Source organism: Marmota flaviventris, chromosome 5 (genome assembly GCF_047511675.1).
Source record: "Marmota flaviventris isolate mMarFla1 chromosome 5, mMarFla1.hap1, whole genome shotgun sequence".
Lineage (NCBI taxonomy): Eukaryota > Metazoa > Chordata > Mammalia > Rodentia > Sciuridae > Marmota > Marmota flaviventris.
In genome coordinates this window covers 101,289,388-101,315,282 of record NC_092502.1, presented here as the reverse complement: position 1 = coordinate 101,315,282, position 25,895 = coordinate 101,289,388, and the positions used below count along the sequence as shown (strand labels likewise).

The window sequence follows — 25,895 nt, the reverse complement described above, 5'->3', positions numbered from 1 at the left end:
TTTAGACTTTGAACACACCTAGCATGAATCAACTGGCTTGGCCATGGTACCTTCTGTCCCCTGCCTTTATCTGCTTTGGACCAGAAGCTATTGACGTTAGGGCTGTTATCCTTCTGTAAGTGTCTCAGCAAAGCAAGTCTTATATCTTAGAGGGATCCCGAAGAACACTGTAGTTTACACTGAGAAGTTACATCAATATGTGCTAGAACTCTCTGTATTACATTTCGTCTCCATATACTATTTTGTTTTCAAATTCAGAAATTGTTTTGGGAGTGTTTTGAAAAGGACCAAATTGTTCCTTACTTTCATTTTTTTTTGATTAATTGCTTTCCCAGTTCCAAGAGTAAAGTGCATTTTTAAAAAGCAATTTGGTTATATTTTGCAAAACAAAAGGCTTTTTGAAACCAAGAACATGTTTGACTTTCTTGCTTTCTTGTGTGGATATTTTGAGGTCTGACTTGTTTATTCTAAGACAGTAAATAACATTAACTTTGGAAGGATAACTTTCCTCTTCTGACAGATATTAACTACAGTTAGCATGATCCTTGTGGTACAAGTTTGAGAACTTGTTGCATCAGATGAAGGCAGAGTACATAATAGTAGTACAAAAATAGCTATAGAAAAAATATCATTCAATTAAGGAATGATATAATTTAAAATTATTAGTCAAATCTTAAAATATTTTGGGAAGGGCCATTTTAAAACTCTAATGCAAAAGTTACTTTTGCATACAATTTTATAAGTTTTTAATTTGGTATTTTTTTAAACACCAGATTATTTAAAAATGTATGATGCTAAGATTAAGAACAGGGCTGGGGTTGTGGCTCAGTGGTAGAGTGCTTGCCTAGCATATGCGAGGCCCTGGGTTTGATCCTCAGCACCACATAAAAATAAATAAACGAAATAAAGGTATTGTGTCCAACTACAACTAAAAAATAATTATATTTTTTTAAAAAGATTAAGAACAAATATGGAGTGTGAAGACAGAAGGTCCAAATCATGATTTAAATTTTGGATTTACATCATTGGGTTTAGATTTTATTTTCATTTTGTTTTAACCACAGGATTCCAATTTTAATTTTTCACAAAATGATACATATGATTTTTGTTCTTCATGAAAAGTATTGGTTGAAGGTTAGACAGCCATGAAAGTCCAACTGCTTTTGAGACAGATGTGTGAGTCAGACAGCATAGCGTAATTATAACCCCCTACCCCGAGGGCAGCTGAACATCCATTATACATGCATTGTGTTGACCTAAAAAAGGTGTGGTGGCACGCACCTGTAATCCCAGCTACTCTGAGTGGGAGGCAGAGGCAGGAGGATCACAAGTTTGAGACCAGCCTGGGCAACTTAAAAAAAAAAAATAATAACAAAAACGGGCTGGGGATATAACTCAGTGGTAGAGGGCTTGCCTGGCATGCACGAGGCCCAGCCTGCAAAACAATAGAACAATGATGATGGTGATGATAATGATGATGGTGATGATGATGATGATGATGATGATGGAGGAGGAGAGGTGGAAGAAGAAGAATCCTTTAGTTTTGTACCTGACCAGTTGTGGCTTTTGTGCCCACAACAGCAGTTTTACCAACATCCATGTCCATTTGCACCATCACTTTCATACAGACCAAGATTTGCTGCCTTAAGAGTATACGATACTTAAACGAGTAGGAACTGCTCTCCTGCTAAGACGAGATCCTGTCTCTTGGGCTATAAGGATTTTCATTTTTTAAAAATATTTTTATTTTAGTTATTTATTTTTATGTGGTGCTAAGGATTGAACGCAGGGCCTCGCACATGCTAGGCGAGCACTCTACCACTGAGCCCCCTCCCCGCCCCTCCCATAAGGATTTTCTATTAAAGCTAAGAAATCTACACTACACTAGGTGTATTCCTCAAGCAGAGTTAAGTTTCATATATTTACTCTTTCTAGTTCTCCCAGCTTCTTTGAGCCTGCTTGTCACTCAATCAGAGGAAAGAGTGTGATTTTGCCATCTCCATTCCACCTTAAATTCTGTTATTTCTGCTACCCTGTACATCTGTCTTCCTGGCTACAAGCCATGAAAACAAAACAAACAAACAAACAAACAAAAAATGTGTTTCAGAGTTAAAAGAAAAATTATCCTGTTGGAACCATGTCTTGTTATTGACAAGGCAGCACTTTCTAAGCACTTACTTCCTTTTAAAACTTACCGATTGTAATAAGTGATTTGGTTTTGATCTCTTACAATTGCTTTTTATGTTTACCAAAATGGAGTTGCTGTGATCCTAGGAGACTTAAGTAATGCATTCTATCTTTCTTGATTGTCCTTTGGGAAATAAAGTAAATTCTAGTTCAGTATAATAAAAGAAAATTAAGTAATTTCATAATATTTAATTTCTTTTCCTTAAAATGAAAACAGTCACAATTTTGAAGGACAATGGCATAATTAGTTTAATTTAATTTTATGCTTCTGGAAACATGTTTTTTTTTTCCTCCTAGTGTTTTGAATAAACTAATTATAGTCAAAAGATGCAAAGCTCAAAACTATGATTAGAATGCAAAACCACTTATTAGGTGAAAATATCCCTTTAAATGATGTCTAGCTAAGGCTGTTTTCAAAAAATAATATTTGACCTCAACTCTCTTAGAAAATTGAGGTTTTAGGTGGAAAACAATCGGAGAAAAATTGCTTATTTTCATTAAACCATCTTTGGAATCGATTGATGGATTCAAAAACATCACTCAGGTCTTTTTACAAATAAGAACATTAAGAACCAGAAAAATAAACTTGATTGAGGGTTACATAGTGAGTGGCAGAAAGAGCCACACTATTTTCAACAATCTTAAAAAAAATGCACTTGTATATTTCTAAGATCAATAATATGACTAATGCTAACAGGCTACCCTTAGTCAGTTCCTCAGCAGGAGTCAGCTGGTCATTTAAAATGCTCTTTCAGGCCTTCAGAAGAAGTATTCCCACCTGCACTGAGCATACTTTGGACTGGGAAGTTTCCAGGAGCAAGCTAAGAAAGCTATTGATTCCTCTCTAGTCAAAGGAAATAAATATATAATTTAACATCCCTCGAAGTGCCAAAAGGGCTAATTAAAAGTGCTCACAACAAGCCAACTGATTCTTAGCAGGCAGTTGGCTCACTGAAAGTCACTGGTGCCATATCATATCCTTTTAATTAAATGGTGAAATCCAGGACTTTGCTGATTGCTTGTTACATGCAGCAATGAAGGGGAACAAGGGACCTCAGAAGTGGAAGTGAAGGCTACTGGCAGTCTTCATGGTCCACTAGAGAGGCTGCCAGAGCAGTGCCCTAGGGTGAGGAATGGGGGACCCCCAGGTGAGAGATTCCACAGAATGATAGAAGCAGGGTATTTCGTGGTGGCAGTGGTAGGTATTGTTTAGGGGAATCTGTCTCAGAAGCTATTTTTTAAATGAGAACATTTTTAATATTGCAGAATATTGAAAACATTATGAAAATGTAACATTTTCACTTACAATTTATGATTTAAATTGCATTCTGAAATTTTAAATACATTTATAAGCCAGGAAGAATGAAATGAATGAATTAGGCTTTCAATTCAAGGAGTTAGGAAAAAGAATGAGACTAACCTAGGAAGAAAGTATAGGAAAGAAACAATTAAGAACAGACAGTAATCAGTTAATACAAAGAACCAAGGGAGAGTTGATAAATTAAAGAGCCAATTACAGAGGTCAAATGCCAAATCATATAGCAGTAATATCTATGTCTTTTCCTCCTCAGTGTGTTTTTGGGGTGTCAACTGCTATTTTTTAAGCATGCTTCTGATATTTTTAAGCAAAATTCTCTTTTTAGGGCATAAGAGATGCTTTTCCCCTCCTTAAAGAGGGCTTTTCATTTTCCTAATAAAATATGGTTCAACTAGAAAGAGAAGGAAGCCACATAGTGAAATGAGTTATTATTACATCCTCCACAATTAATTCTAGCCTTCTTCAATTATAATGCCATAAAAATATTCCTAAATATACCTGATATTTTTGTAGCCTGCTTTTATGCCTATGTGTCATATCTGCATGTACGATTGTCCATCTTCTTTTGAATGCAGTGGGAAGCCCACACAGGAGTGAGTTTATAAATGCTGGAGGACTCAGTGGCCGAGAAGGGAGCCTTATCCTGGTTTGGTTAACATGTCCCTTTTTTGCACATAGGTCTGATGCCCGTCTTCATAAAGATGATACAGACATTTGCTTCAGTAAAACCCTTAACTCCTGCAAAGTACCCCAGATCCGTTATGCTAGCGTGGAGCGTCTCCTGGAGCGGCTGACTGATTTGCGGTTTCTGAGCATCGATTTCCTCAACACCTTCCTGCATACATATCGCATTTTCACCACGGCCACTGTGGTGCTGGCGAAGCTCTCTGACATATACAAGAGGCCCTTCACCTCCATCCCTGTCAGGTACACCGGGTTTGTCCTTTCAGTTCCTGTGTCACTGTCCACATGAACGGCCCAGGTCCTCAGAGTAGCTCCTAGGGCACTCACTGGCTTGCTTTTGATCTCACTATGTCCCTTGCCCCATTGGAAGGTGGTAAGTAAAGGTCACACATAGGGGAAGAAGTTGAAAACCCCGAAGTTTCCAAGTAGCTTTTGCTTGCTTTTTAAAAAATATTTTTATTAGTTATCAATGGACCTTTATTTATATGTGGTGCTGAGAATTGAACCCAGTGCCTCACACAGGCCAAGCAAGTGCTCTACCACTGAGCCACGACCCCAGCCCCTTTTGCTTGCTTTTAACTATTTGGAAGCAGTCTATTACATTAGACTATTCTATTTTTTTTGATGATGTACTATTCATACTTTAATATACATAAGAATCAGATGGAGGGACTGTCTTATTAAATTACAGGTGATTCAGTGGGTCTAGAGTAGAGCCTGAGTTCTGATAAGTGCCCCAGACACTAGCTGCTGGTCTTTGCAACCTCCGTTTAGTAGTAAGGGTTAGACGATGACTAAAAGGTGTCTGTGTTCCTTTGGCAGGTGCATGACACACATGTGACATTTAGATTAAGGAAAATGCAATAGTAGAAGTGTGATGGTTTCGTAGTCTTTAAATGTAGGGAGCATGTTCTTGGATGACAGTTGGGACATCATCATCACTAGGCTGCAATCTGTTAATAGTGTTTCCTGTTATTTTCAGGTCACTGGAATTGTTTTTTGCTACCAGTCAGAACAACAGAGGTGAACATTTGGTGGATGGAAAATCCCCACGTTTGTGTCGCAAATTCTCTTCCCCACCACCACTGGCAGTGTCCAGAACATCCTCCCCAGTGAGGGCCAGAAAGCTGTCCTTGACTTCTCCCTTGAACTCAAGGATAGGAGCCTTGGACCTGACCACCTCCTCGACATCCAGCAGTCCTACCACCACCCATAGCCCCACAGCATCCCCACCGCCGCACACTGGTAAAGTACCGTTGGATCTTAGCAGAGGCCTCTCTTCTCCAGAGCAAAGCCCGGGATCCGTAGAAGAGAATGTAGATAACCCCCGCGTGGATCTGTGTAACAAGCTAAAACGAAGTATTCAAAAAGGTATTATGCAGCACATTGACTTGATCACACCCACTTTTGCTGCCACCTGCTTCCACACCATTCCTTCTGGAACCTTCCCTCCCTTTCTTCACAGCATTTCTACTTCTGCATAGAAAGTAGAATGGATACAATGGCTAGTTAGAAGAGAACATTCCTGTAGCTTCCTCTAGCCCTTGTGGAACCAGGAGCGGAGTTAGTTCTCCTCATTCCCTACAGTCAAAAGGCTCCCTGTAGGCAGTTGTCAAGGGAGAAATAGTACATGTGGGTGATATTAGTGGAGAGTTCTTGGACTTTGGTGTGAGGCTGGCTGGCTAAAGAGCCTACCAGGCTACTTTGTGGAGAGGCAGGATGTGGGCACCCCCATCCGTGACCTTGGCCCTCCACTCTTCCTCCACCTCCATTTCTGCCCTAAGCACCTGTATTGCTCCCAGCCTTTCCCTGTTGAGCATGACCTAGACAGGAAGCACAAAGATGGCTTCAGTTTAGTCAAGAGGGCAATGATCCATACCATAGTATAGGTATTGGGAGAAAAATCAAAGTGAAGATAGTCTCATTTATCCTTGACATGGCCAAATGGTTTTTTAAAATCTGGATTAGAGCATATATGATTTTAAATTCTCTAACGGCAATCCATTGCTCTTAGAGGAACGTTCTTCCTCCACGGCTTTCAGATCTTGTGAGACTTCAGTGCTCTCTCCCTCTCCAATCCCTGCTCTTGCCAGTGCCCCTCATCTGGTGGGCTTCAGTCACGTTGATTTCCCTTTTGTGTCTTGGGAACCTCTTGCCATTCTGGCCCAGGCCTCTGCCTGGGCAGCCTTACCCAATTGAGCTCCATGAACTCTGCAACCTTGTCTGTCTTGTTCACTCCTGCTTCCTCAGTGCCTCGGCCACTGCCTGGCAGGAAGTAGATTTTTGTTAGATGAGGGAATGAAGTAAAACACTCTGGGAACTAACTCAGGGTGCCTGGTGTGTCACCATATCGTCCTCAGCTTGGTACAAGTGGGGGTTGTAGGCGGCGATCCTTACAGCTTTTAAAATTCAATGTTTCTGTGATGCATATCAACATTGTTTCACAGCCAAAGTAACAAAGAACATTTTTTTTCTGTCTAATATCTGATTTATTTGTTGATAACATAAAAATTAGACAACAGATCAGACAAAGTGTTCAGATTTCAAGGAGGATCACCAGATGGGCCCTTGCTTTTCTACCTGCTGGAAGTATCTATGTGCTTTCTCACTTGGATCATTTGAATAAGCTTTCCCGAGTGAAGTATCTGATGGAATTTTAACTGGAGTGGTTGTCATCATCAACAGTAGCACCCTTTTTAACAAGAAATTCTTTAAATTGACAAGTTAGCAACTATGGAGGAGGAAAGGGGGAAGATAATTAAAAAGTCATTAGAACAACAAGCGTCAGCAAAATCACCATGGATTCTTCTAGAAATAATGAGGCCACGGCAAGCTGATGAGAGCGTCAGCTGCCTCATCCAGCACCAGGGCTTGGGCAACACTGTGGAGGGATGGCTTATTTCCACCTTCCCCGGGGCCATGTGGCCTGGGAAGTGTGGGGGTTTCCCAACGTGTGGAAAGTTCTTTCTCCTCCTTTATGGGATTACAATAAAGAGAAGGAGAAATCTCAAGGTAAATGTGGATCCTCATGTTCTTTTGAGTTAGGGGAGCTTTAGGGACAAGCAGATTGGTGTCAGATGTTAGTAACTCTGAGGGTGTGGTGAGATAGCTCCTGGGTCTGGGATGAGGTCTGTTGTTCCACATGTGGCAAAGTCGTTAAGAGTCTCTGTGCCAAGTACTGTGTGTGCTAGAGTTCATAAGGGTAGTGTGTGGTAAATAGGATGGCACCCGACCCCTCCTACTCTACTTATGTGGATATTATAGACACAACTATAAGAGTAGATGATGCAAGGGGTGTAGACAGAGTGCTCTGGAAGTGGAAAAGCAGGGAGAGCATATTTGGCTGAGCAGAATTGGGATGTGTCTTTGACATGAGCCAAGAAAAATAGACATGGATGTTGGAGGGAGGAGATGGGCCATCTTCTGGACAAAGAGCAAAATGGTCACCTTGACCACATTTCCAAGTGCCAGAGACATCACTGCTCCTGAAGGGGTAGCTTTTGCCCTGTTTTGATGTCATGGTCAGCCTTGTAGAGCAGACCCTGTTATTAGTCTTTTTAGGGCTTTTTAGTATCAAGAAAACTTAAACATACCAATAAAAATGCACCTAAGAGATTTCCTTGACCTCTTTCTCCTTCTTACTATCTCAACTATTTTCAAATTAAGATTGTTTATTAAACTACATTCACATTAGAACTCTAGAACTTTCTCATTTTGTAAAACTGAAAGTAAACCCACTGAATAATATCTCATTTCTTCAGGCCCCTGGAAATGATAGTTCTCTCAACTTTTATGAGTCCAACTACTTTAAGAAGTTCATATGAGTAGAATCACACAGTATTTGCCTCAAATGATTTAGAGTTAAGTTTTCAAGAGTTAATTCATGCAAATTTTCATAGCTTAGAAATGTCATTTTGCAGTTCCAGGTCATGTTAAATGCTGAGCTTCTCCTACTCTGGGTAATGGGGAAACACCAAGATTGTGCACAGGTGGGGTCCATGGTCTTTGATGAAGACCACAGAGCCAAACTCTGCTCCAGAGACACCAGCTTCTCTGCTTCCTGGGCTTCTTAGGCACATCCACCCACTAACACATCTCCCCTTAGCTCTCATTTTTACCATCACCTTCCCCCAGAAACCCCACTAATTCTTCCATTATGCTCTTCATTCCTGTCTACTTTGATCTTTTTTTCTTTTCCCTTTCTATAGCTGTCTTTTAATTTCTTTTTAATGCATTTATTTCCCAACGTACCTAGGAATATTAAAGGTGGTAGTACAAAGAGACACATGGTACAACTGGATTAAAATAAAATAGGTAAGAAAATCAGGCAAGGGGGGGGGGAAGAAAAGTTATGTGAGGACAGAGGTATGGCTAGTGGCCCTCAACAGCCACTGGAGCCCCCCTAAGTTTGGTTCTGAGCTTCTCAGTGACAGAATAGAGACAGGAATGTAATCAATTACACAATTCATATCAAAACCAGGAATAGATTGGTTGAACAGGCACATCTTTCCTTGCTATTGAGACTTGGAAAAGAAAACACTGTGAGTGAAAAAACAAAAATGCTTAGAATGAAGACTGGGATTATGATAGATCTTTGGCATTCTCCATAATAGGTAAACAAAGGAACTGTAGACTTAGTTTTTTCTTTCATTCTGCATTGGCATAAGGGCAATACTGGCCATGAATAGAATTAGGGAGATCATGGATGATCTCTTCAGCATGTCTGATAGCTGTGTGTGTGTGTGTGTGTGTGTGTGTGTCTGTGTACATATGTGTGCTGTCTGTGGGAGTCAAGAGGGCTGCTCTGTTAACCCTGTTGTCTAATCCTGAAAATTCCAGTTGGCAAAGAAAAGGGTGACACTGATCTGTCTTTAATTTGAAAGATGTTCACGAGTGCTTTGCATAATGTTAACAGTTAAAAGTTGGCGAACTTGAGTAAGAATCCTGTGCCAAGAGGTGATACATTTTCTGCTCTTCATTTCAGGATACAGCCCCACACAATCTCATTGTCTAATACCTATGTTCCCATGAGGTCCATCCAAGTCTATTGGTCTTTTTCACTGCTATCCACCTAGACAGTTCAGAGCATGTGCTTTAAGGAAGGCTAATTTCAGTTTTATTGTCACGGCAGTGATAGCGCCAGCATTATAATATTTCTGGCAAGAGAACTTGAAATGGCATGAAGGAAAAGCAGAGAAGTAGTACATTTCCCTCAAAATGAGACAGGTAATAAACATTTTAGGTTAAAAATATACAATTTAGTTTTCCCCCAACCTAGTTCCTAAATCTGTTGCAGGTTCCCCAACATTCACTAGTGCCCTACCTTCCTAATACCAGGCATTCCCCCACCTTCTTCTAACTCAGGTGTTTCTAAAAAGCTAATCTCAGCCTGACTCAAATTCCACCCAATGATGGATTCTCAATGAAAGACCAATGGCAGACAAGAAAGCAGAGCCAAAGGGCCGCTTGCTGTATTGGGGCCCCACACACCCTGGCATACACTCAGACCACGGCTGAGCAACTTGTCCATAGCCCACGGCACCAGTGTCTGTTTCTGTGTTCTCAGTTTGAAAATTGCCTGCCTGTGGGCTGAACGTGCTCCCGATTTTAGCATTTGTTTGGAGCTCACATCTGCCCACTCATCTTGCAGGCAAAGCTGTTTGCATGGAGCTGATTGAAAGTGAACAAGCCAGAAGGAAATGCTTCCCCACCCCACCATGCTAGCATGGTTTCTTCTCCCTGTAGGTGCCTGTTAGCTAGCAGTATTATTCTCTGCTTTCCTGCTCTTTCAGGGAATTGGGGTTCTGTTTGGTTGTCTCCCTGGCTAATTTTTTGGGTTCAGCATATTGCCGACTAAAGATTTTCTCATTGGTGTAAGAAGAATGAATGAATGGTTGGATCAGACCAAGGACATGCATTTGGTATTCTGCTTGCTCTTACAGAGCAGATGCCTTCCATTACTGAGTTTTGATGGAGTTATTTAGAAAATAATAAAACTAACAGCTAAGCACTGATTTTTTTTTGTCTGCATCTTGCATCTTTGCCAGCTTTCCTATAATTATGTCATTCAAGGAAAGATTCTAACCATTTCCCTTCCCCAGCTCCTTTGAGTTGCTAAAGATTGAGATTATGGCCATATTTCTAAGGGAGTAAATTATATGCAAGTGTAAAAATGTCTTTATATGAAGTCATTAGGGATTTTGTACAGTTAGTTAGTGAAATCTTGAATGGGATGAAAAGAGAAGTAGTTCAGCTGACCAGGGTAATGAAGATTAGTGGAGGTGAAAATTAAATTAGATCAGTGGGAGTTAATGAACAGCCTACGGAAAAAGAAATGGAAGAATTGTTAGACCTTTGTTAACTTTTTGGTAATATATTTCCTTGGAAGAACATACACGGAGTTATAGTCAACAAACCAGTGGAAGGGGTAAAGAAATGTCATTAGCAGTAGCGTAAGTGTGACCTCAGAATGATGGGACTTTTATTCTAGGGATATTAGCTACAGTAAAGAAGCTCAACAGTTCACTTAAAAAATTTCCACATGCTCTTGTTGATCTGTAGCTATAGCTCAGAGCTACCCAGTAGAACTTTCTGGTAGGATGGAAATGTTCTGTACCTGTGCTGTTCAATAGTGTAGGTGCTAGCCACAGGTGGCATTGAATGGCATTGAATGTGGCTAGTCCAAATGGACAACTGAAATATTTCTTTAATTTTGGTTAAAATAAATTTACATAGTTATATTTGGTGAGTGCTGCCATTTTGGACAGTTCAGCTCTAGATCTCTTAAGAGCTCCCAGAATTTCCTTGGGTAGGCATATTGCTAGAAATTCGAACTTTGGTTCCCTTAAGAATGTGACCAAGGCAAAGAAGTAATGAAGTCCTAATTTGAATCCCATTCTGGTTTATAATCTGAAAAAAGATCCTCTTTCTCCACTCCAAGAAAGCCAAACATTCTAGAGGGCAGGTGATCCATCGCTTAGCCCCCTGTTCTTTTTAACATCTGTTATTGATTGGATGGAAGGGACTGGCCAGGGTCAGTTAGGGTCAGCCAAGGCTCAACAAGGCCAGATGGATACCATTAGAGAAGATCCATGTTTAGTTTTAGTGTCATTAGCATTCTGTTGTGAAGAATGCCCTGATTTAATGTTAAAGTCCTTTAAAATGTAGACTAATATGAAACGCTCATTTCCATAATGTACTTTTCCATTTCCATGCATGATACTAACAAGAAGCTCTGGAATTCATGGCTTGGTTGTTGAAATCTCTGCTGTTTTACAGCAGCAGTCTTGGAGTCTGCCCCAGCAGACCGAGCAGGAATGGAAAGCTCCCCAGCAGCAGATGCCACAGAACTTTCACCTTGCAGGTCCCCCTCGACTCCCCGGCACCTCCGCTATCGCCAACCTGGAGGTAAGAGCTCAGAAAGGCACTCAAATAGAAAAGGTATTTCTGGTTCTGAATCTCTGCTTTGCTTTACTGTTTTATTCCTCTAAGTACATTTTAGTATAAGTTGTAAAATCTAATTGGAAACGAATAATGTAACTGTAGGACCAAAGAGTGGGAAAATAAATGATTAGAGAATGTATCTTCAGTTTGATGGATATTTGTTTGCTCTCATGATTGCTTTGCATTTTGTATGGAATAATATGAATCAGAAGGCATGTCTAGCTTATGACTAGGAATATCAGTGCCATTTTACCAAAACATGGCCAGATTCTGATTCCTTAACATGAGTTCAAGTGTAGTCTATATAAATAGGCTCATCTGGGATATCACAATTTGGGGAAATCTTATTAATGACACTCTTACATCTAAAATAAAGTTTATTTGCATGGGAACCCAACATTATTGCTGCAGGAAAAAACCGGTATGTTTTGTTTATATACGGTTATGAAATTTGTAAAGTATGATCCTGTAATTTGAAAAATCAGAGAAAAAAGTAGGAATCTTTCTTATTCTCATTTTCCCCACTCACTGCTCCAATAAATATATCTAAATAACTGTTTTTTTGAAATTTTTTTTATCCTTAATCCAATTATTTCAAATCAGAAGAGAAAATTATACAATTATGAAACAAGATTCACCCCAAGGTAACTCTAGTAAAATGCAGAGGCATTTTTTGACTTTCATATTCATGCTTCAAGAGCATTTTGGCCAAAGATAAAGTGCATGACTCCAAGTGGGCATTTCATTTGTGGCCTATTCCATTGGTGGACGCTGACTCCAAAAGCAGCTAGAAGGGTCAGGGATAGTTGTTTGTCAGAAGATTTACCTTGATGGATGTCAGCTTCCAGGGCTTTCAGGCTCCTGGTCAATTATGGATCGCTCTGCCATTTAGGTGCTCCTGGTAAATGAAGGTGACAAGCTAGACCTTCCTGGCATGTCATGAGACTACTATGGAGTTAGACAAATCCCTCTACTATTCTTAGAGCCTTGGTCAACCCAGGTTTTGGCAGCTTCTTGACCATTGCCATATAGGGCAAGTCCCTTAGGTTCACTGCAACCTAGAACAATTGTGATCAAAGCCCAGGGTAGCAAGATTCTATCAAAGCAAGAGTTAAATGCTGTTCACTTTGTTACTCTTATGAGAGCTGTTTTATATTCTTATTATGTGTTTGTATTCACAAATAAAATTTTAATTTACGTAAAGATTATTTGAAATTATCATCCTTTTCATGGCTTAACTGAACTCCCCTTTTGTGGGAATCTGGGAATTGAACCCAGGGATGCTCTACCACTGAGACAGGGTCTCACTAAATTTCTGAGGCTGACCTTGAATTTGACATCCTCTTGCCTCAGCCTCCCAAATTGCTAGGCTTACGGGTGTGCACCCCCCCGCCACGCCCAGCTAACTAAGCCCTTTGTTTCTTCCCCAATATGACTAAATTATATAGACAGGAATTTAGGAAGGAGGCTGAAATCTGTGATAATGTGGTAGATCCAAATGGGAGAGAATAGCACCTGTTTCCTCATTGTCTAGCCAACATTTTGCCTCTTTACCTATCTACTTGCCACCTGCTTTTGTGCTTTCATTAAGCAGTACTTTGCTTCTTTCTTTATTTAAAGCATGCCTGTATAACTTCAGGATCAAACTAATAAAAATTCTTCAGATCAGAATCATAGCAGAGTGTTTCCACTAAAAGCCTAGGGGAGGTTGGATCAGCATTATCAGAAACAGATTCAGAAATGAAGGGGGCTGCGAAGACTGCTCAGGCCACCCTTTTGATGTTAGAAGAGCTACACCTAACACTTCCCTACTTTTAAAGGTGTTTTGGAAAGGTAATACTATCAATAAATGATGTAGAATCTTTTAAAAAATATTTCTTTATTGAGATATAAGTCACATACCATAAAATTCACCCCATGAAATTGGATAGTTTAGCAGTTTTTGTGTATTCACAGGGTTAGGCAAATGTAACTACTGGTTAAATCCAAAACATTTTCATCACCCAAAGAGAAACTCTGGACCCATCAGCACCCACTCTTTATTCCTGTCTCCCTCCAGTCCTGGCAACCATGAATCTATTTTCTGTATGGACTCACTTGTTCTGGACATTTAATATGAAGGCAATCATACAATATGGGATCCTTTGTGATTGGCTTCTTTCCCACAGAATAATACTTTTTGGATTCGTTCATGTTGTAGCATGTGTTAGAACTTCATTCCTTTATTATGACTGAGTCATATTTCCTTTTTGTTTATCTGTCTGTCAGCTGATGGATGTTTGGTTGTTTATATTTTTTGCTACTGCGAATAATGCTGCTATGGATCACGCACAAGTTTTTGTGTGGATGCATGTTTTCCCCCTCTTGGTTATGTACCTACAGTGGAATTCCTGATGTACAGTACTACTGTTTGCCTATTAGTGGGGACAGAACAGGGCTTTTGGCCCAACCCTTCATCCAGTGTAGGAATAAAAATGAGAATTTTTCATTCTAGAATAGTGTCCACCTGCTTCATCTTTTCTATTCCTTTCTTTTAAAATAACCAGGACAGACAGCTGACAATGCCCACTGCTCTGTTTCGCCAGCTTCCGCTTTTGCAATTGCCACGGCAGCAGCAGGACATGGGAGTCCACCAGGTGAGTAGGGAGAGCACATGTGTACAGACACATGGCAATTTATATTAAATCAGTGGCTCCCGACTGCCAGAATCCTAATAATGATGGGAGCTTCCAGTTCCTACTCTGAGTCAGTGTGCTTGGGTTAAGACTCATTTAAATAAGCACCTTCAGAAATCCTGTGTTTCGTAATGACATGGATGAACCTGGAGAATATGGTGTTTAATGAACTAAACCAGTCATAGAAAGACAAGTACTGCATGATCTCATTCACATGTGGAATCTAAAGAAGTCAAACTCACAGGAGCAGAGCATAGAATGTAGTTCCCAGGGCCTGGGGTGACCGTGCTGGATGAGTGGGGAGATGTTGTACAAAGCTCACAGAGTCTCAGCTCAAAAGGAGGAGTAGTTTCGAGAGATCCATTTTACAATGTGGTGAATACAGTTAATAATTATGTACTGTATATTCGGAAATTGCTGAGAGTAGATTTTAAATGCTTTCACCACAGAAAAAGGTGAGTGATAGATGTTAATCAGCTTGATTTACTGATTCCACAGTGCATGCACATATCAAAACATCATGTTGGACCCTATAAATATGTACAATAAAATTGAACAACTATGTTAATAAACAAGCATCTTCAAGTGAGTGTCCCACGGGTGGTTGGTGGGCCACACTTCTGAGAAATCCTGTATAAAAGAAGGATTCATCACTACTGCCCTGTTCTTTTATTGTGTTCTGCAACCATTTTAGCCAAGTGACCGAGAACAAGTTGCATTTTAACTGAGTCCGATGCCAAAAGCCTGTGCCGAGTCGAGGGGGAGACTCATGAAGGGGGAGCACTGCTGGAGCTGACTCACGGCTCATTTCCTCTAGCTCCACGGTTCCTTCTGAGTTTCTGTCAGTTAATGTTCAGGGTAAAGAAGAGGCACTTAAAATAAAAGCACCGTGTTTTAATAGATGAAAATTATATTCATTATCACTGTCCTCTTCTCTCATAGGCAAGGAGGACATTATGTTAAAGTGAATCTGTAAATGTTAAACCAGACCTGTTTTCATCTGCACTAATCCTGAGGGTTCCAGTCGAGGTGGGTGGGCTCTTGAGAGGTGGTGTATTTTCCTCCTTAGGCATTTCACCTACCATGGAAGAGTCCTTTTCCAGAGCCCATGAACCTGTGTTCCAATAGAAACTAGAAGGGATTATCTGTGTGATTTATTAGAAATTGCAGAAAAAAAAGAGGTGCTCATAATGAACACAAATTACCACACTAATTTTATATACCCCATCTAAATAGAAATTTTGCAGATTTACCACATTCCACTTCTTGAACACTTTGCTACACACACTTCAATGGATGTGGTCAAGCAAATTGGGGTATTCTTTGCTCCAAATATTCCTGAAGGCTTCTTCCACCAATTCCATTAGCATGACACAAAGTAGCCTATAGTGATTATATCGTATCACTGATATCTTGTCAATGCAGTTGACTTCTATTGTTAATTGCATTGTATAATAATAAACACTTTTCTGGTGAAATAATAGGGGACTCTGCTACACTTTCATCAGAATAAGTCACCAGTTGTGGTTTTTGAAGACCTGTTCCTGTCTTGCATTCTCACAAGCTAGTCTGTCCTTGGCAAATGAGTCAAATACAAGAGCATCCTTGCAGTTTTCCTCATTTAAGTATAGGTTGTAAGGGAAAATAGTTTTTGATCTAATTTGAGATGAGCCCAACTCCTAAGTGGGGAAGGTCCCTTTCCACTTGAGATTGCAGTGAAGACCACCATTCTTACCAGCTTTAGAGAATGGCTTCTCACCTGTCCATGCAATTGCATCTAAAAGAAAAAGAAACATAAACAGTCAGGTCTATCTTTCTTTCTGAACCTCTGCTGCTTCTGCCACTGCCTTTTGTTCTCTTTCTGCCCTGCAGCTGGAGTAGCCTTAGGAAGATGCTCTTCAATAAGCTACCCACTGGGAGGGCCCCCAGATTTGCTAAGCTATCATAGCTACCTTGCTCTGTGCAAGACAGTCTGAGTTCTGGGTGAGCAGACTGCTTTGTCATTAGAATGCTATTAAATGTTGCCAATCATGCAGTTGGAGCCACATGATTTGATTATAGAAGTAAAAGCAATAAGGAATTGGATTTGACAGTGCCCGTGGCTCTACTGTAAAGGCAGCAGGTTGCACGTGAATTGATTTTTGACTGCCATGGTAAGAAAGGGGATGTCTTTGGTAGTAGGACCAGTACGTTCCTGGTGCTCAGCCACTTGGCAGAGCTGGCCCCACAGGCAATTCCACCTGCCTGAGAGAACTGGGCAGAAATGTTTTACTGGTCCTAAAGAATAGGACTTAGAGCAGATCCAAAGAAGTGCTAGGAAAGTGGTCTGGCCTCATTAGCTGGCCAGGGAGAGCATGGTGTGTTGTCCAGGGTGAGGCAGGACCCCGGTGCACAGACAGATATTCCAAGGGAAAGAGTGTTACATAAAAGTCAGGTCTCTATGGACTTGTATCTACTCTCTGAATCAAGAATTGCAGACCCAAAGTCACCCTAGAACCTGGTGAGTTGCACAGGGAGCAGGAAGAAGGTTGATGTCAACACCTTATGCTTTCATTAGCCTCGGTAGGCTTCCTGTCTGCTGGGCTAGCACACTCGGTGGTGCAGCTCTGCTGTGTTCTGGCCCCTTTCAAGAAACAAGGCACGGCCTGCCCAAGCCATGGGGGCTGCAGGGTGAGTTCCCATGATGCAGGTTCCTCTTGCTTTACTCCTCTCCTACCTCCAACCCTGTCCACCTCCAACAAAATAGACAGGACCCTGGCAACCCTGGGTTATAACCGACGATTAATGACTATGCTTTCAAACATTCTCTCCAGACATTGCGTGGTAAGCCATTTCTCTTTAGTTACTGTTTGGAAGGCTTTCTTATTGCATCAAAAAGAATTTCAGATTTGGCATGAGTTTGGGTAGCACATTTCCTTTACAAAGAAGGCAGACCAGAGGCTCCTGCTTGGCCCTGGAACCAGGGGAGAATGATTTTATTTGTGGACAGTGGCTCTGTTCAGGATCACCTGCTCTGCCAACAGAAGTACAGCCTGCCTAATTTCTACATGCATGGAAAAGTCTGGATTTTTTTTTTGTCTTTATTTTTATTTATTTATTTATTTTTATTTTTTTTATAGTATAAACCCACCCTTTCCAAAAATGGGTAAAACACTGTCTTCCATATCATGCCTCCTTTGCTTACCTTAGTCTACCTCTCCCATCCAGAGGACATATGCTTTCTGTGAAGGTGGCAACCTTTTGGGAGATCCTGATGGCTTTTTAGGTAGATGGATGGCCAGTCTTAGGATTTTGTAGCATTATGCTTCCCAAATTACTTCTCCCTGTTTATCATGCTCCTCTGACACAGGCTCACATCACAGGAGCACAAGTGTCATTCATTGTCTCAGCTTTCCCGATTCATTTCAGCTACTTACGTGCAGCCTATCTTTGCTCTGTTTTCTTTCCTCCATACTTCTCAGTATTAGGCATACTGGATAAATTTTATTAATTTATCTTGCTTACTTCTATTGCTCTAACAGAATAAAAGATCCACAGGGGCAAGGATTTTTGTTCATTTTATTTTCCACAGTCGTCCCAATGTCTAGAGTAGTATTGTACACATAGTAGATGATCAATGAATGTTTATGAAAAGAGATATGAATCAATGAATAGATCACACTTTGTAATAAAGTAGATTTGGTGCAGAAAAGAAAAACCTGTACCTGGCTGTGTGTTTATTGTGCTGGAATGTTTTAAATCACTGGATGTTGTTGTTATTCTTGTTTTTTTGTAAGGCAAAATAATTTTGTCCATTTCTCCAAATGACTTGGGAAGGGATGTCAGTCACTGCAACCAGTAAGGGGCTTCTGAGTGACTCTTGGGCTTAGTACCACTTCTCTGAATACCCACAGCCCTGAGCTGAGTATATCCGATCATCAAGAATGAGGCAGCTGGGTAACTTGCTGCCTCATTCTTGGTGGGATATAAGATTTTCCTCTCACACACAGGATTGGAAAGGGCTTGAAATCTGGGGTCACCTTGAGTGTTTGCTGACAGTCAGAAGGCAAGCACTAACCAAACGGTCAAAGCTTCATACTCTCTGTTAATAAGAACTGATTTTGTATTACAAACATATCCACCAAACCAGGCATTTCTTCCTTTCCCAAAGAGGTCCTGTTGTTACTCTCCAGGCTATATTAGGCCCAGTTATAGGTGGATCCAGAATCTGTGGGCCTAATGCTTATGAAAGAATATGAAATTACAGATATAAACCTTCAGGGCATCTCCCAAGACTTTGGAAGAGACCCATACCAACTGAGAGGTCCTAAACCTAAGCTTCATTGATGTCCTGGTACATATACTTTTGAATCTGCTATGGTTTGAATTTGGGTAATCACCCAAAGGTCCAGATGTTAAAGGTTTGGTTCTTGGTGGTGCTATGGGGAGGGGGTGCCTTATGGGAGGTATTTAGGTCACTGGTGGCCCTCAAACGGAATTGTGACCCCATCAGTCCTCTTGGTCTCTCTGCTTCCTGGCTCATAATAGCAAGTGGCTTGCTCTGCCACACTCTCCTCCCCATTGCCATCCAGTGCCCTCCTCAGACACCCAAAGCAGTGGGGCAAACCAGTCTTGGACCAGAACCATGAGCCAAATAAACTTTTTCTCATTATAAAGTAATTGGCTCTGGTGTTTGTAACCCAAAGATGACCGATATGGAGTCCAATTCAGATAATTATTGGAATCACAAGAGCTACAGGCAATTTTGTACATTGGGTAATGGAGCTGGGGGTATGGATGATCATCAACCAGTCATTAGCAGTCTTTCTTCTGAGTTCATCCAAAGGTACATGGTATAATGAAAATAGCAGCACATGTCATCAATTAAAAATGAGCTGTTGACTAGGTATTAATAATATACAGACCCCTGTGGAGACTAGTTGGGTTAGTTTTGGGTAATGGTGAGTAGACCATAATACTGTATGATTTTCTCTCCTAATGTCAAACAAGCCTCCTTTTCTGTGGTGTGGCTTTAAATCTATAAGATTAGGACAAGGGACAATTGGTAAGGTTCTTGTATGCTGCCACACTGATGTATTTTCAGGCATCTGCTCAAATTTCAGAGCTCTGCATAAAGTAGAAATTAAGATGTGTTCACTTCAGATGGCTGCTGATACAGGGAACTTGCAGGTGCAGTTTGGATATAGTTATGATATGAATAGAAATGCAAATTCAATGAATAAATATACCAGGGCACATCATGATACTTACTATAAGCCTGAAACTACAGCATTAATTACAGTTTATGAAATGATCTAAAATGAAGTATGAAAGTATGAGGTGGGTTATTTTTATGGAAGTAGCATTAATGGCAATGGAGGTATTATAAGAAACTCTTGATTATCTGTAAGCAGATTATATAGTTTATAGTTCTATGCAAGTCAAAGTAAATTAGCAAAGTAGAGGATTGGTTGAATGCACTTATAGGAAAATTAATGGCACAGTTACAATTGCTTAGTGAAGTAGTGAATCCTTTATTGATGATTACTTGGTAGTTGACTATTATAGTCTATTTTTCTTCCTTTAAACCAGTCATTGCTTGTATAATCAAGCCTGTAGATCTGAGTTTGGTGTGAGTTGGGCTTAGACCATATTTTAAAAATACTGATACCTGGTCCCGTACCCAGACATTCTGATGGATTGATCTGGGAGACAATCAGGAATCATGATTTTAAAAAATTCTACAGGTGATGCTAATGTGGATGCAAGGTAGAAAACGGTGGAACTAGATGAAGCAAGTGTATGTATGAGTGTATGTACACACACGTGGATGTATGTATGTATACATGTACGTGTGCATATATATGTATATACTAATATTTTACTGAGTCAGTTAAGGATAAAATTTGGTTATTTCTAAATTCTATAAATAGATTTGGAGATAGATTGATTTTATGATTATTCAGTTAATTTAGTTGAAGCACATGGTTGAAATGGTTGGGTCACCCTAACATACTCTCCTACCAGTCTACTATTACACCTAGATTTCATTCCACAGTGTGGTATTATTTTATGTATTTGGTGCTTTAGGTGTAGACTCTTGGGAAGGCTGGTGTGTACGTAGAGCAGATTGAGTCCTATCTGAATCACTGTGAACACCTGACTTCCTCTCTGTGGTCCTCGGATTTCTCATGATTGAAGCCTGAGCGTTGAACTAGTCTACTGATTATCTAGATGCCATCCCTGTACAAGCAACATCCATATCACCTGGAAAATACAGATTTCTAGACCACACACCATCCTACTCAGTCAGATGGCTGGGCATTTTAGCATGTGCTTCAGTTGATTCTGATTCGTGCCAAGGTTTGAGAACCACCGAACAGTATAATGTCTGAGCTCCTTTCCCTGTTTAAAAGTTTATGACTTTATTATTTGTAGTGATATATACATGAAAAGTCTACATTTTTATCTCCTCCCAAGCCTTAAGTATAATTCTATCTTATCTTTTGGTAATTCCTGCATAGTACAGATAATTGGTGTTGTCCAGGTTGTGATTTAAAGGCTCACTTTTCTTCATGATTTAAAGATGGAAGGTAGCCTAGAGTTCTGCACCATGTTAGAATCACTTTTTAAATCTCTAGGTAATAGAAACTGTTGTGGTCGATTTTTTTTAAAGAGAGAGAGAGAATTTTAACATTTATTTTTAGTTTTCAGCGTACACAACATCTTTATTTGTATGTGGTGCTGAGGATCAAACCCGGGCCACACGCATGCCAGACGAGCGCGCTACCGCTTGAGCCACATCCCCAGCCCTGTTGTGGTCATTTTTTACCAGTTACATTTCTAGAACAGCTTTATGGAGAGATAACTCATGTACCATGCAATTAACCTATTTGAAATCTGCAGCTTAATAGATTTTAATATTTTCCCAGAATTGTTCAGCAATCATCACAATTAATTTTAGAACATTTCTGTCATCCCCCAAATAAGCCCTGTACCTATTAGCCATTGCTTCCCATCTATTTCTTCCATCACCCTCTGAAAACTCTAATCTCTTTTCTACCTCTATAGATTTGCATATTCTGAACATTTAATGTAAACAAAAGCATGCAATATATGGCCTTTTGTTTCTGACCTTTTTTTATTTAGCATGATCTTTTTGAGGTTTTTGTAGCATGTACATCACTTGATCCTTCTCATTACAGAATAGTATTCCACTGTATGTATATACTATGTTTCATTTATCAACATTTGTATGCAAGTTTTTGTATAGATGTTTGTTTTTGCTATTTTCAGCACATACTAGAAGTAGAATTGCTGGGTTGTATGACCAGTTTTGTTTAACTGTTTAATAAATTCTCAAAATGATTTTGAAAGTAAATACACAGTTTTATATATCCATCAGCAGTGTATTAGATAGCATTCCAGTTCATCCACTCCAATGACACTTTACTGTGCCAGAGTGGTGCCTGTAGCTTATGATAGAGTAGCCCCAATTCTTCCATTGTAATATTGCTGTCATTTATTTCATTTGTCCATATGCTATAATCACAAAATATGCTGTTTCTATTATCACTTTAAACAGTTACGTTTTAGATCAATTTTATAAAGAAGAAAACTTAAAAGATTTTATTTTCTTTTGTTCCTTCTCCAAGTTTCTGACCTATATCATTTCCCTCTGCCTGAAGAACATTTCTTGTAGGACAAGTTGACCAACAATGAATTCCTTTAGTATTTTTTTTTGCCCAGAAAATTTTTGCATTTCTCATCCCTTTTAAAGGATAATTTAACTGAATATAGAATTCTATCTTGGTGGGTTTTTTCCTTTAAACATTATATTTTTCACCTCACTGTTTGCTTGACTGGTTTCTGATGAGGTGCTGTAATTCTTATCTGCATTCCTATGTGGCTAAAATGTTTTTTTCTCCAATTTCATTTATGAATTTCTCTCTGCCTTTGGTTTGCTCCAGTTGGAATATGATATGCCTAGGTGTGATTATGTTGGTCTTGATTCTGCTTCTCATTCTCTGGATTTTATGGATTTCATGTGTGTTATTTATTTTTGGAAAGCTCTTACCATTATGACTGCAAAGATTTCTTCTGTTCCAGCCTCTGATATTCTAATCTATGGAATATCCATTCTCTGATATTCTAATTATGAATGCTTTATACCTTTTGAATTTATCCCAAAGTTCTTATGCATTGTGGTCTTTCTTTCTTTCTTTTTTTTTTTATGCAGGGAGGTGATGGTTTCTTTTCTTCAATTCTTTTTTCTCTTTGCATTTCAGTTTGGAGATTTCTACTGATCTGTCCAAGCTCACTTTTCTTTTTTTTTTTTTTTTTGTCTTTCTTTCTTTCTTTTTTTTGGACTGGGGATTGAACTCAGGGACACTCCATTGAGCCACATCTGCAGCCTGATTTTGTGTTATATTTAGAGACAGTGAAACTCTCACTGAGTTGCTTAGGATCTTGCTAAGTTTCTGAGGCTGGCTTTGAACTCGTGATCCTCCTGCCTCAGCTTCCTGAGCCACTGGGATTACAGGTGTGAACCACCAAGCCCAGCTTTTCTTCTCTCAGCTGTGTTGAGTTTACTGATGAATCAGTGAAGGCATTCTTCATTTCTATATTAGTGTCTTTGATTTCCAGAATTTTCCTTTGATTCTTAGATTCCATCTATTTCCTTACATTACCCATCTGCTCTTTATGTTGTCTATTTTTTCCTTAAAGCACTTGACATATTAATCATAATTATTTAAAATTCCCTGTTGAATAATTCCAAGGTCTATATCATATCTGACTCAGATTCTGATGCTAATTTTGTGCCCCCTTCATATGTTGAAGTCCTGACCCCTGTTATCTCAGAACATGACTGTATTTGGAGATAGGGTCTTTGAAGAGGTAATTTAGGTTAAATAAGGTCAGATGGGTGGCCCTGATCCAATATGATTGGTGTCCTGATAAGAAGAGAAGATTAGGACACACACACAAAGTAGTGATCAGAGGAGGACATAGCCAGAATCTGACTGCCTTCAAGTCAAAGGAGAGAGGCCTCAGAAGAAATCAAAGCTGACAGTACCTGATCTTTGATTTCTAGACTCCAGAACTGTGAGAAAATAATTGTCTTTTGTATAAATCATCCAGTGTCTGATATTTTTTTTATGGCAGCTGGGGGAACTAATATAATCTCTCCAAACTGTGTTTCTGCCTTTTGGTGTACCGTGTGTGTTTGTGTATGTGTGTGTGTGTGTGTGTGTGTGTGTGTGTACATGCATGCACATATGATGAGTTCCAGGCAGGTTCTATGAAGTAATAGGGATTGATTGAGATAAATTGGTCTGTAAGTGTGAAGATTTATGTTAATCTGGTTATGTCCATGTTTTCTGTAGTTATATAGTAACAGGAGGTTTCAACTTCCTTCTTTTTCTCCCCTCTCTTTGGACTTAGGACTCCCTAAGTAGTCCTTAGAGAGAGTGTATGTTTTCCAGCACTTTCTGCTCTAATCTACCATTGTCATACTGAATCTCTGTTGGTGCGTGGTGTGGGGTGGGAGGAGGAATGTTCTATATCATGCAGTGAATTCCCAAATTCACAAATGTTTCTCAAGTGATAGTGTTTCTTTTCCTGCTTGCCCATACTTTCCTGGCTGCAATATTCCCAACTTATTTCCTTGCATCCCTGACCCCTGTAAGACTATTTTATTTTCTCCATAGGTAAGACAGAAAACCTAAAAGGGACTGGAAAGGGAGGAATGCCCTTCTCCAAGCTGAGTTAGACTCAGGGCAAAACTTTTCCCCTTGAGAGCAGGACTTTGCTATGGAGAAGGTACTGGGCGCAGTTCACAGTGGTACTCTTCACCTCTCTCCACAAGAGCCAAAGAGAGTTTGTCTCCAATCTTTCTGGTGAGGATCTGAGGTGATCTCTATAAGTAAAGCCCATAAAAGTGTGGGAGCTTCCTAAGAATGTGGGCCTTAAGAGCTTCTCAACTCATTCTGACCAACACTGTGGCTCCCAATCATCAAAATGACCATTTGGGTATTAATACCATTTTATGGCTCTAGTGACTTTTGCTTGACCTAAGCAGATCTTGGCTTTGTCTCTCTGGATGTACCTATCTATCCAGATTTGGGGGGAGCTATTTTCCCTGCAACCTCAGTGTTTTACAGTGTCCAAGCAAAATTGTTGATTTTTCAGTCTTTTTCTCATAATAAGCACAGATGTGATCAATTCCAAGTTCCTCACACGTTGGAATTTAAATTGAAAGTCTTACTTGGTGGGATTTTTTTTTTCTTATGTAAGCAGCAAAGAGGTGTTTATTGCAAGCTAGCTCGGTCCTCCGCGCACACACAGCAACTGGTGACACTGAGAGGCCCTGAGCCCAGGGTTTGCAGCAGTTTTATACACTCTTTGGGGAAGGCAGGGACTTCACATACATCATAGCATCTCTTAGCAAATCATCACACACTGTGGGAAAATCGTAAAACAATTCTAAAACATGATTGACACATTGACTGGCGGGAACAAGTTGGGTATGGGTGATTGGTCTGGTGGGATGTTTTACTAGTGATACTACTGATTCTGTAGGTCATTTGGGAGAGAATTACCCTCTTTAACAATATTCAGGTTTTCAATCCATGCATTTGGAATATCTCTTCGTTTATTTAGATCTCTTATTTCTCTCAAAAACATTCCATGTTTTTCAGCATACAAATCTTCCATATTTTGTTACACTTATTCCTAAGCACTCGATTCTTTTCAGTTTTACTGTGAATAGAATCGTTTCTTTAATTTTGAATTTTTATTTCTTGATAACTTGTTGATAATATATAGACATACAATTGATTATTAAAACAGCTGTACTTCTTCCTGTTCAATCTTTATGACTTTTATTTCTTTTCTAGCTTTAGTGCACTTGTGAGAACCAACGTTAACATTTTTATAAGCCTGTTTTTATTTTGTTTTGTCTTGTTTTTGAGTTGGGGGGTCTCACTATGTCACCCAGGCTGGCCTCCAACTCCTGGGCTCAAGCCCTCCTCCCACCTCAGCATGGCTGGTCTAAGCCTGTGTCTGAGCTGCAAGTGCTCCTTTTAGTGCTTATTAGGCAGGGGAACTATACAATGATGATGATATTGATGGTGCTTTTTTTTTTACAGTAATAAATATGATCATGTAAACATTATAACTGGCTTACAAAAATCACCCAGCAAAATTATCTCACAAAGCCATTGGCATTCAGACTTTGAAATAGAAACGAAATCAGCTATAGCTTTACAGGGTTTGTTGTTCATAGTCATGGAGTAATTGTTTTTTGTTTTTGTTTTTGTTTTTTGGTCATTGAGTAATTTTGAAATGAAAGTATCTAGAGGGTTGCTGCTGTTGCCATCATATTTGTTTTGTTGTTGTTGTTTGGTTTTTGTTTTTCCTTTGTACGTACCTGCTCTCTCACGCAGTCCTTGACAGATGTACAATGTCTTTTTGTTTGTCTCTTTCCTGCTGGAGATATTCTAGTATGGTACATGTTTTCTATTTTTTTTTTTCTATTAAGACATTTTCCCCATTATTTCATCAAAAACAGCTATTTAAAGTTTGGGGGATAAGACATTGGATACATT

General features: G+C 39.7%; 1 protein-coding gene across 4 annotated transcripts in view; it reads left to right on the top strand.

Moving 5' to 3' along the window:
* The window catches only part of Rasgrf2 (Ras protein specific guanine nucleotide releasing factor 2), a 237,289-nt gene that overhangs the window by 129,441 nt on the left and 81,953 nt on the right, over positions 1–25,895 (top strand). For 2 of the 4 annotated variants that reach the window (XM_071612452.1, XM_071612455.1), the window contains exons 14-17: positions 4,184–4,432; positions 5,172–5,560; positions 11,468–11,596; positions 14,179–14,268. In XM_071612452.1, coding sequence (XP_071468553.1) covers positions 4,184–4,432; positions 5,172–5,560; positions 11,468–11,596; positions 14,179–14,268 — 857 coding nt within the window. The remainder of the gene's footprint in view (positions 1–4,183; positions 4,433–5,171; positions 5,561–11,467; positions 11,597–14,178; positions 14,269–25,895) is intronic. The other 2 variants (XM_071612453.1, XM_071612454.1) reach the window with 2 other exon arrangements.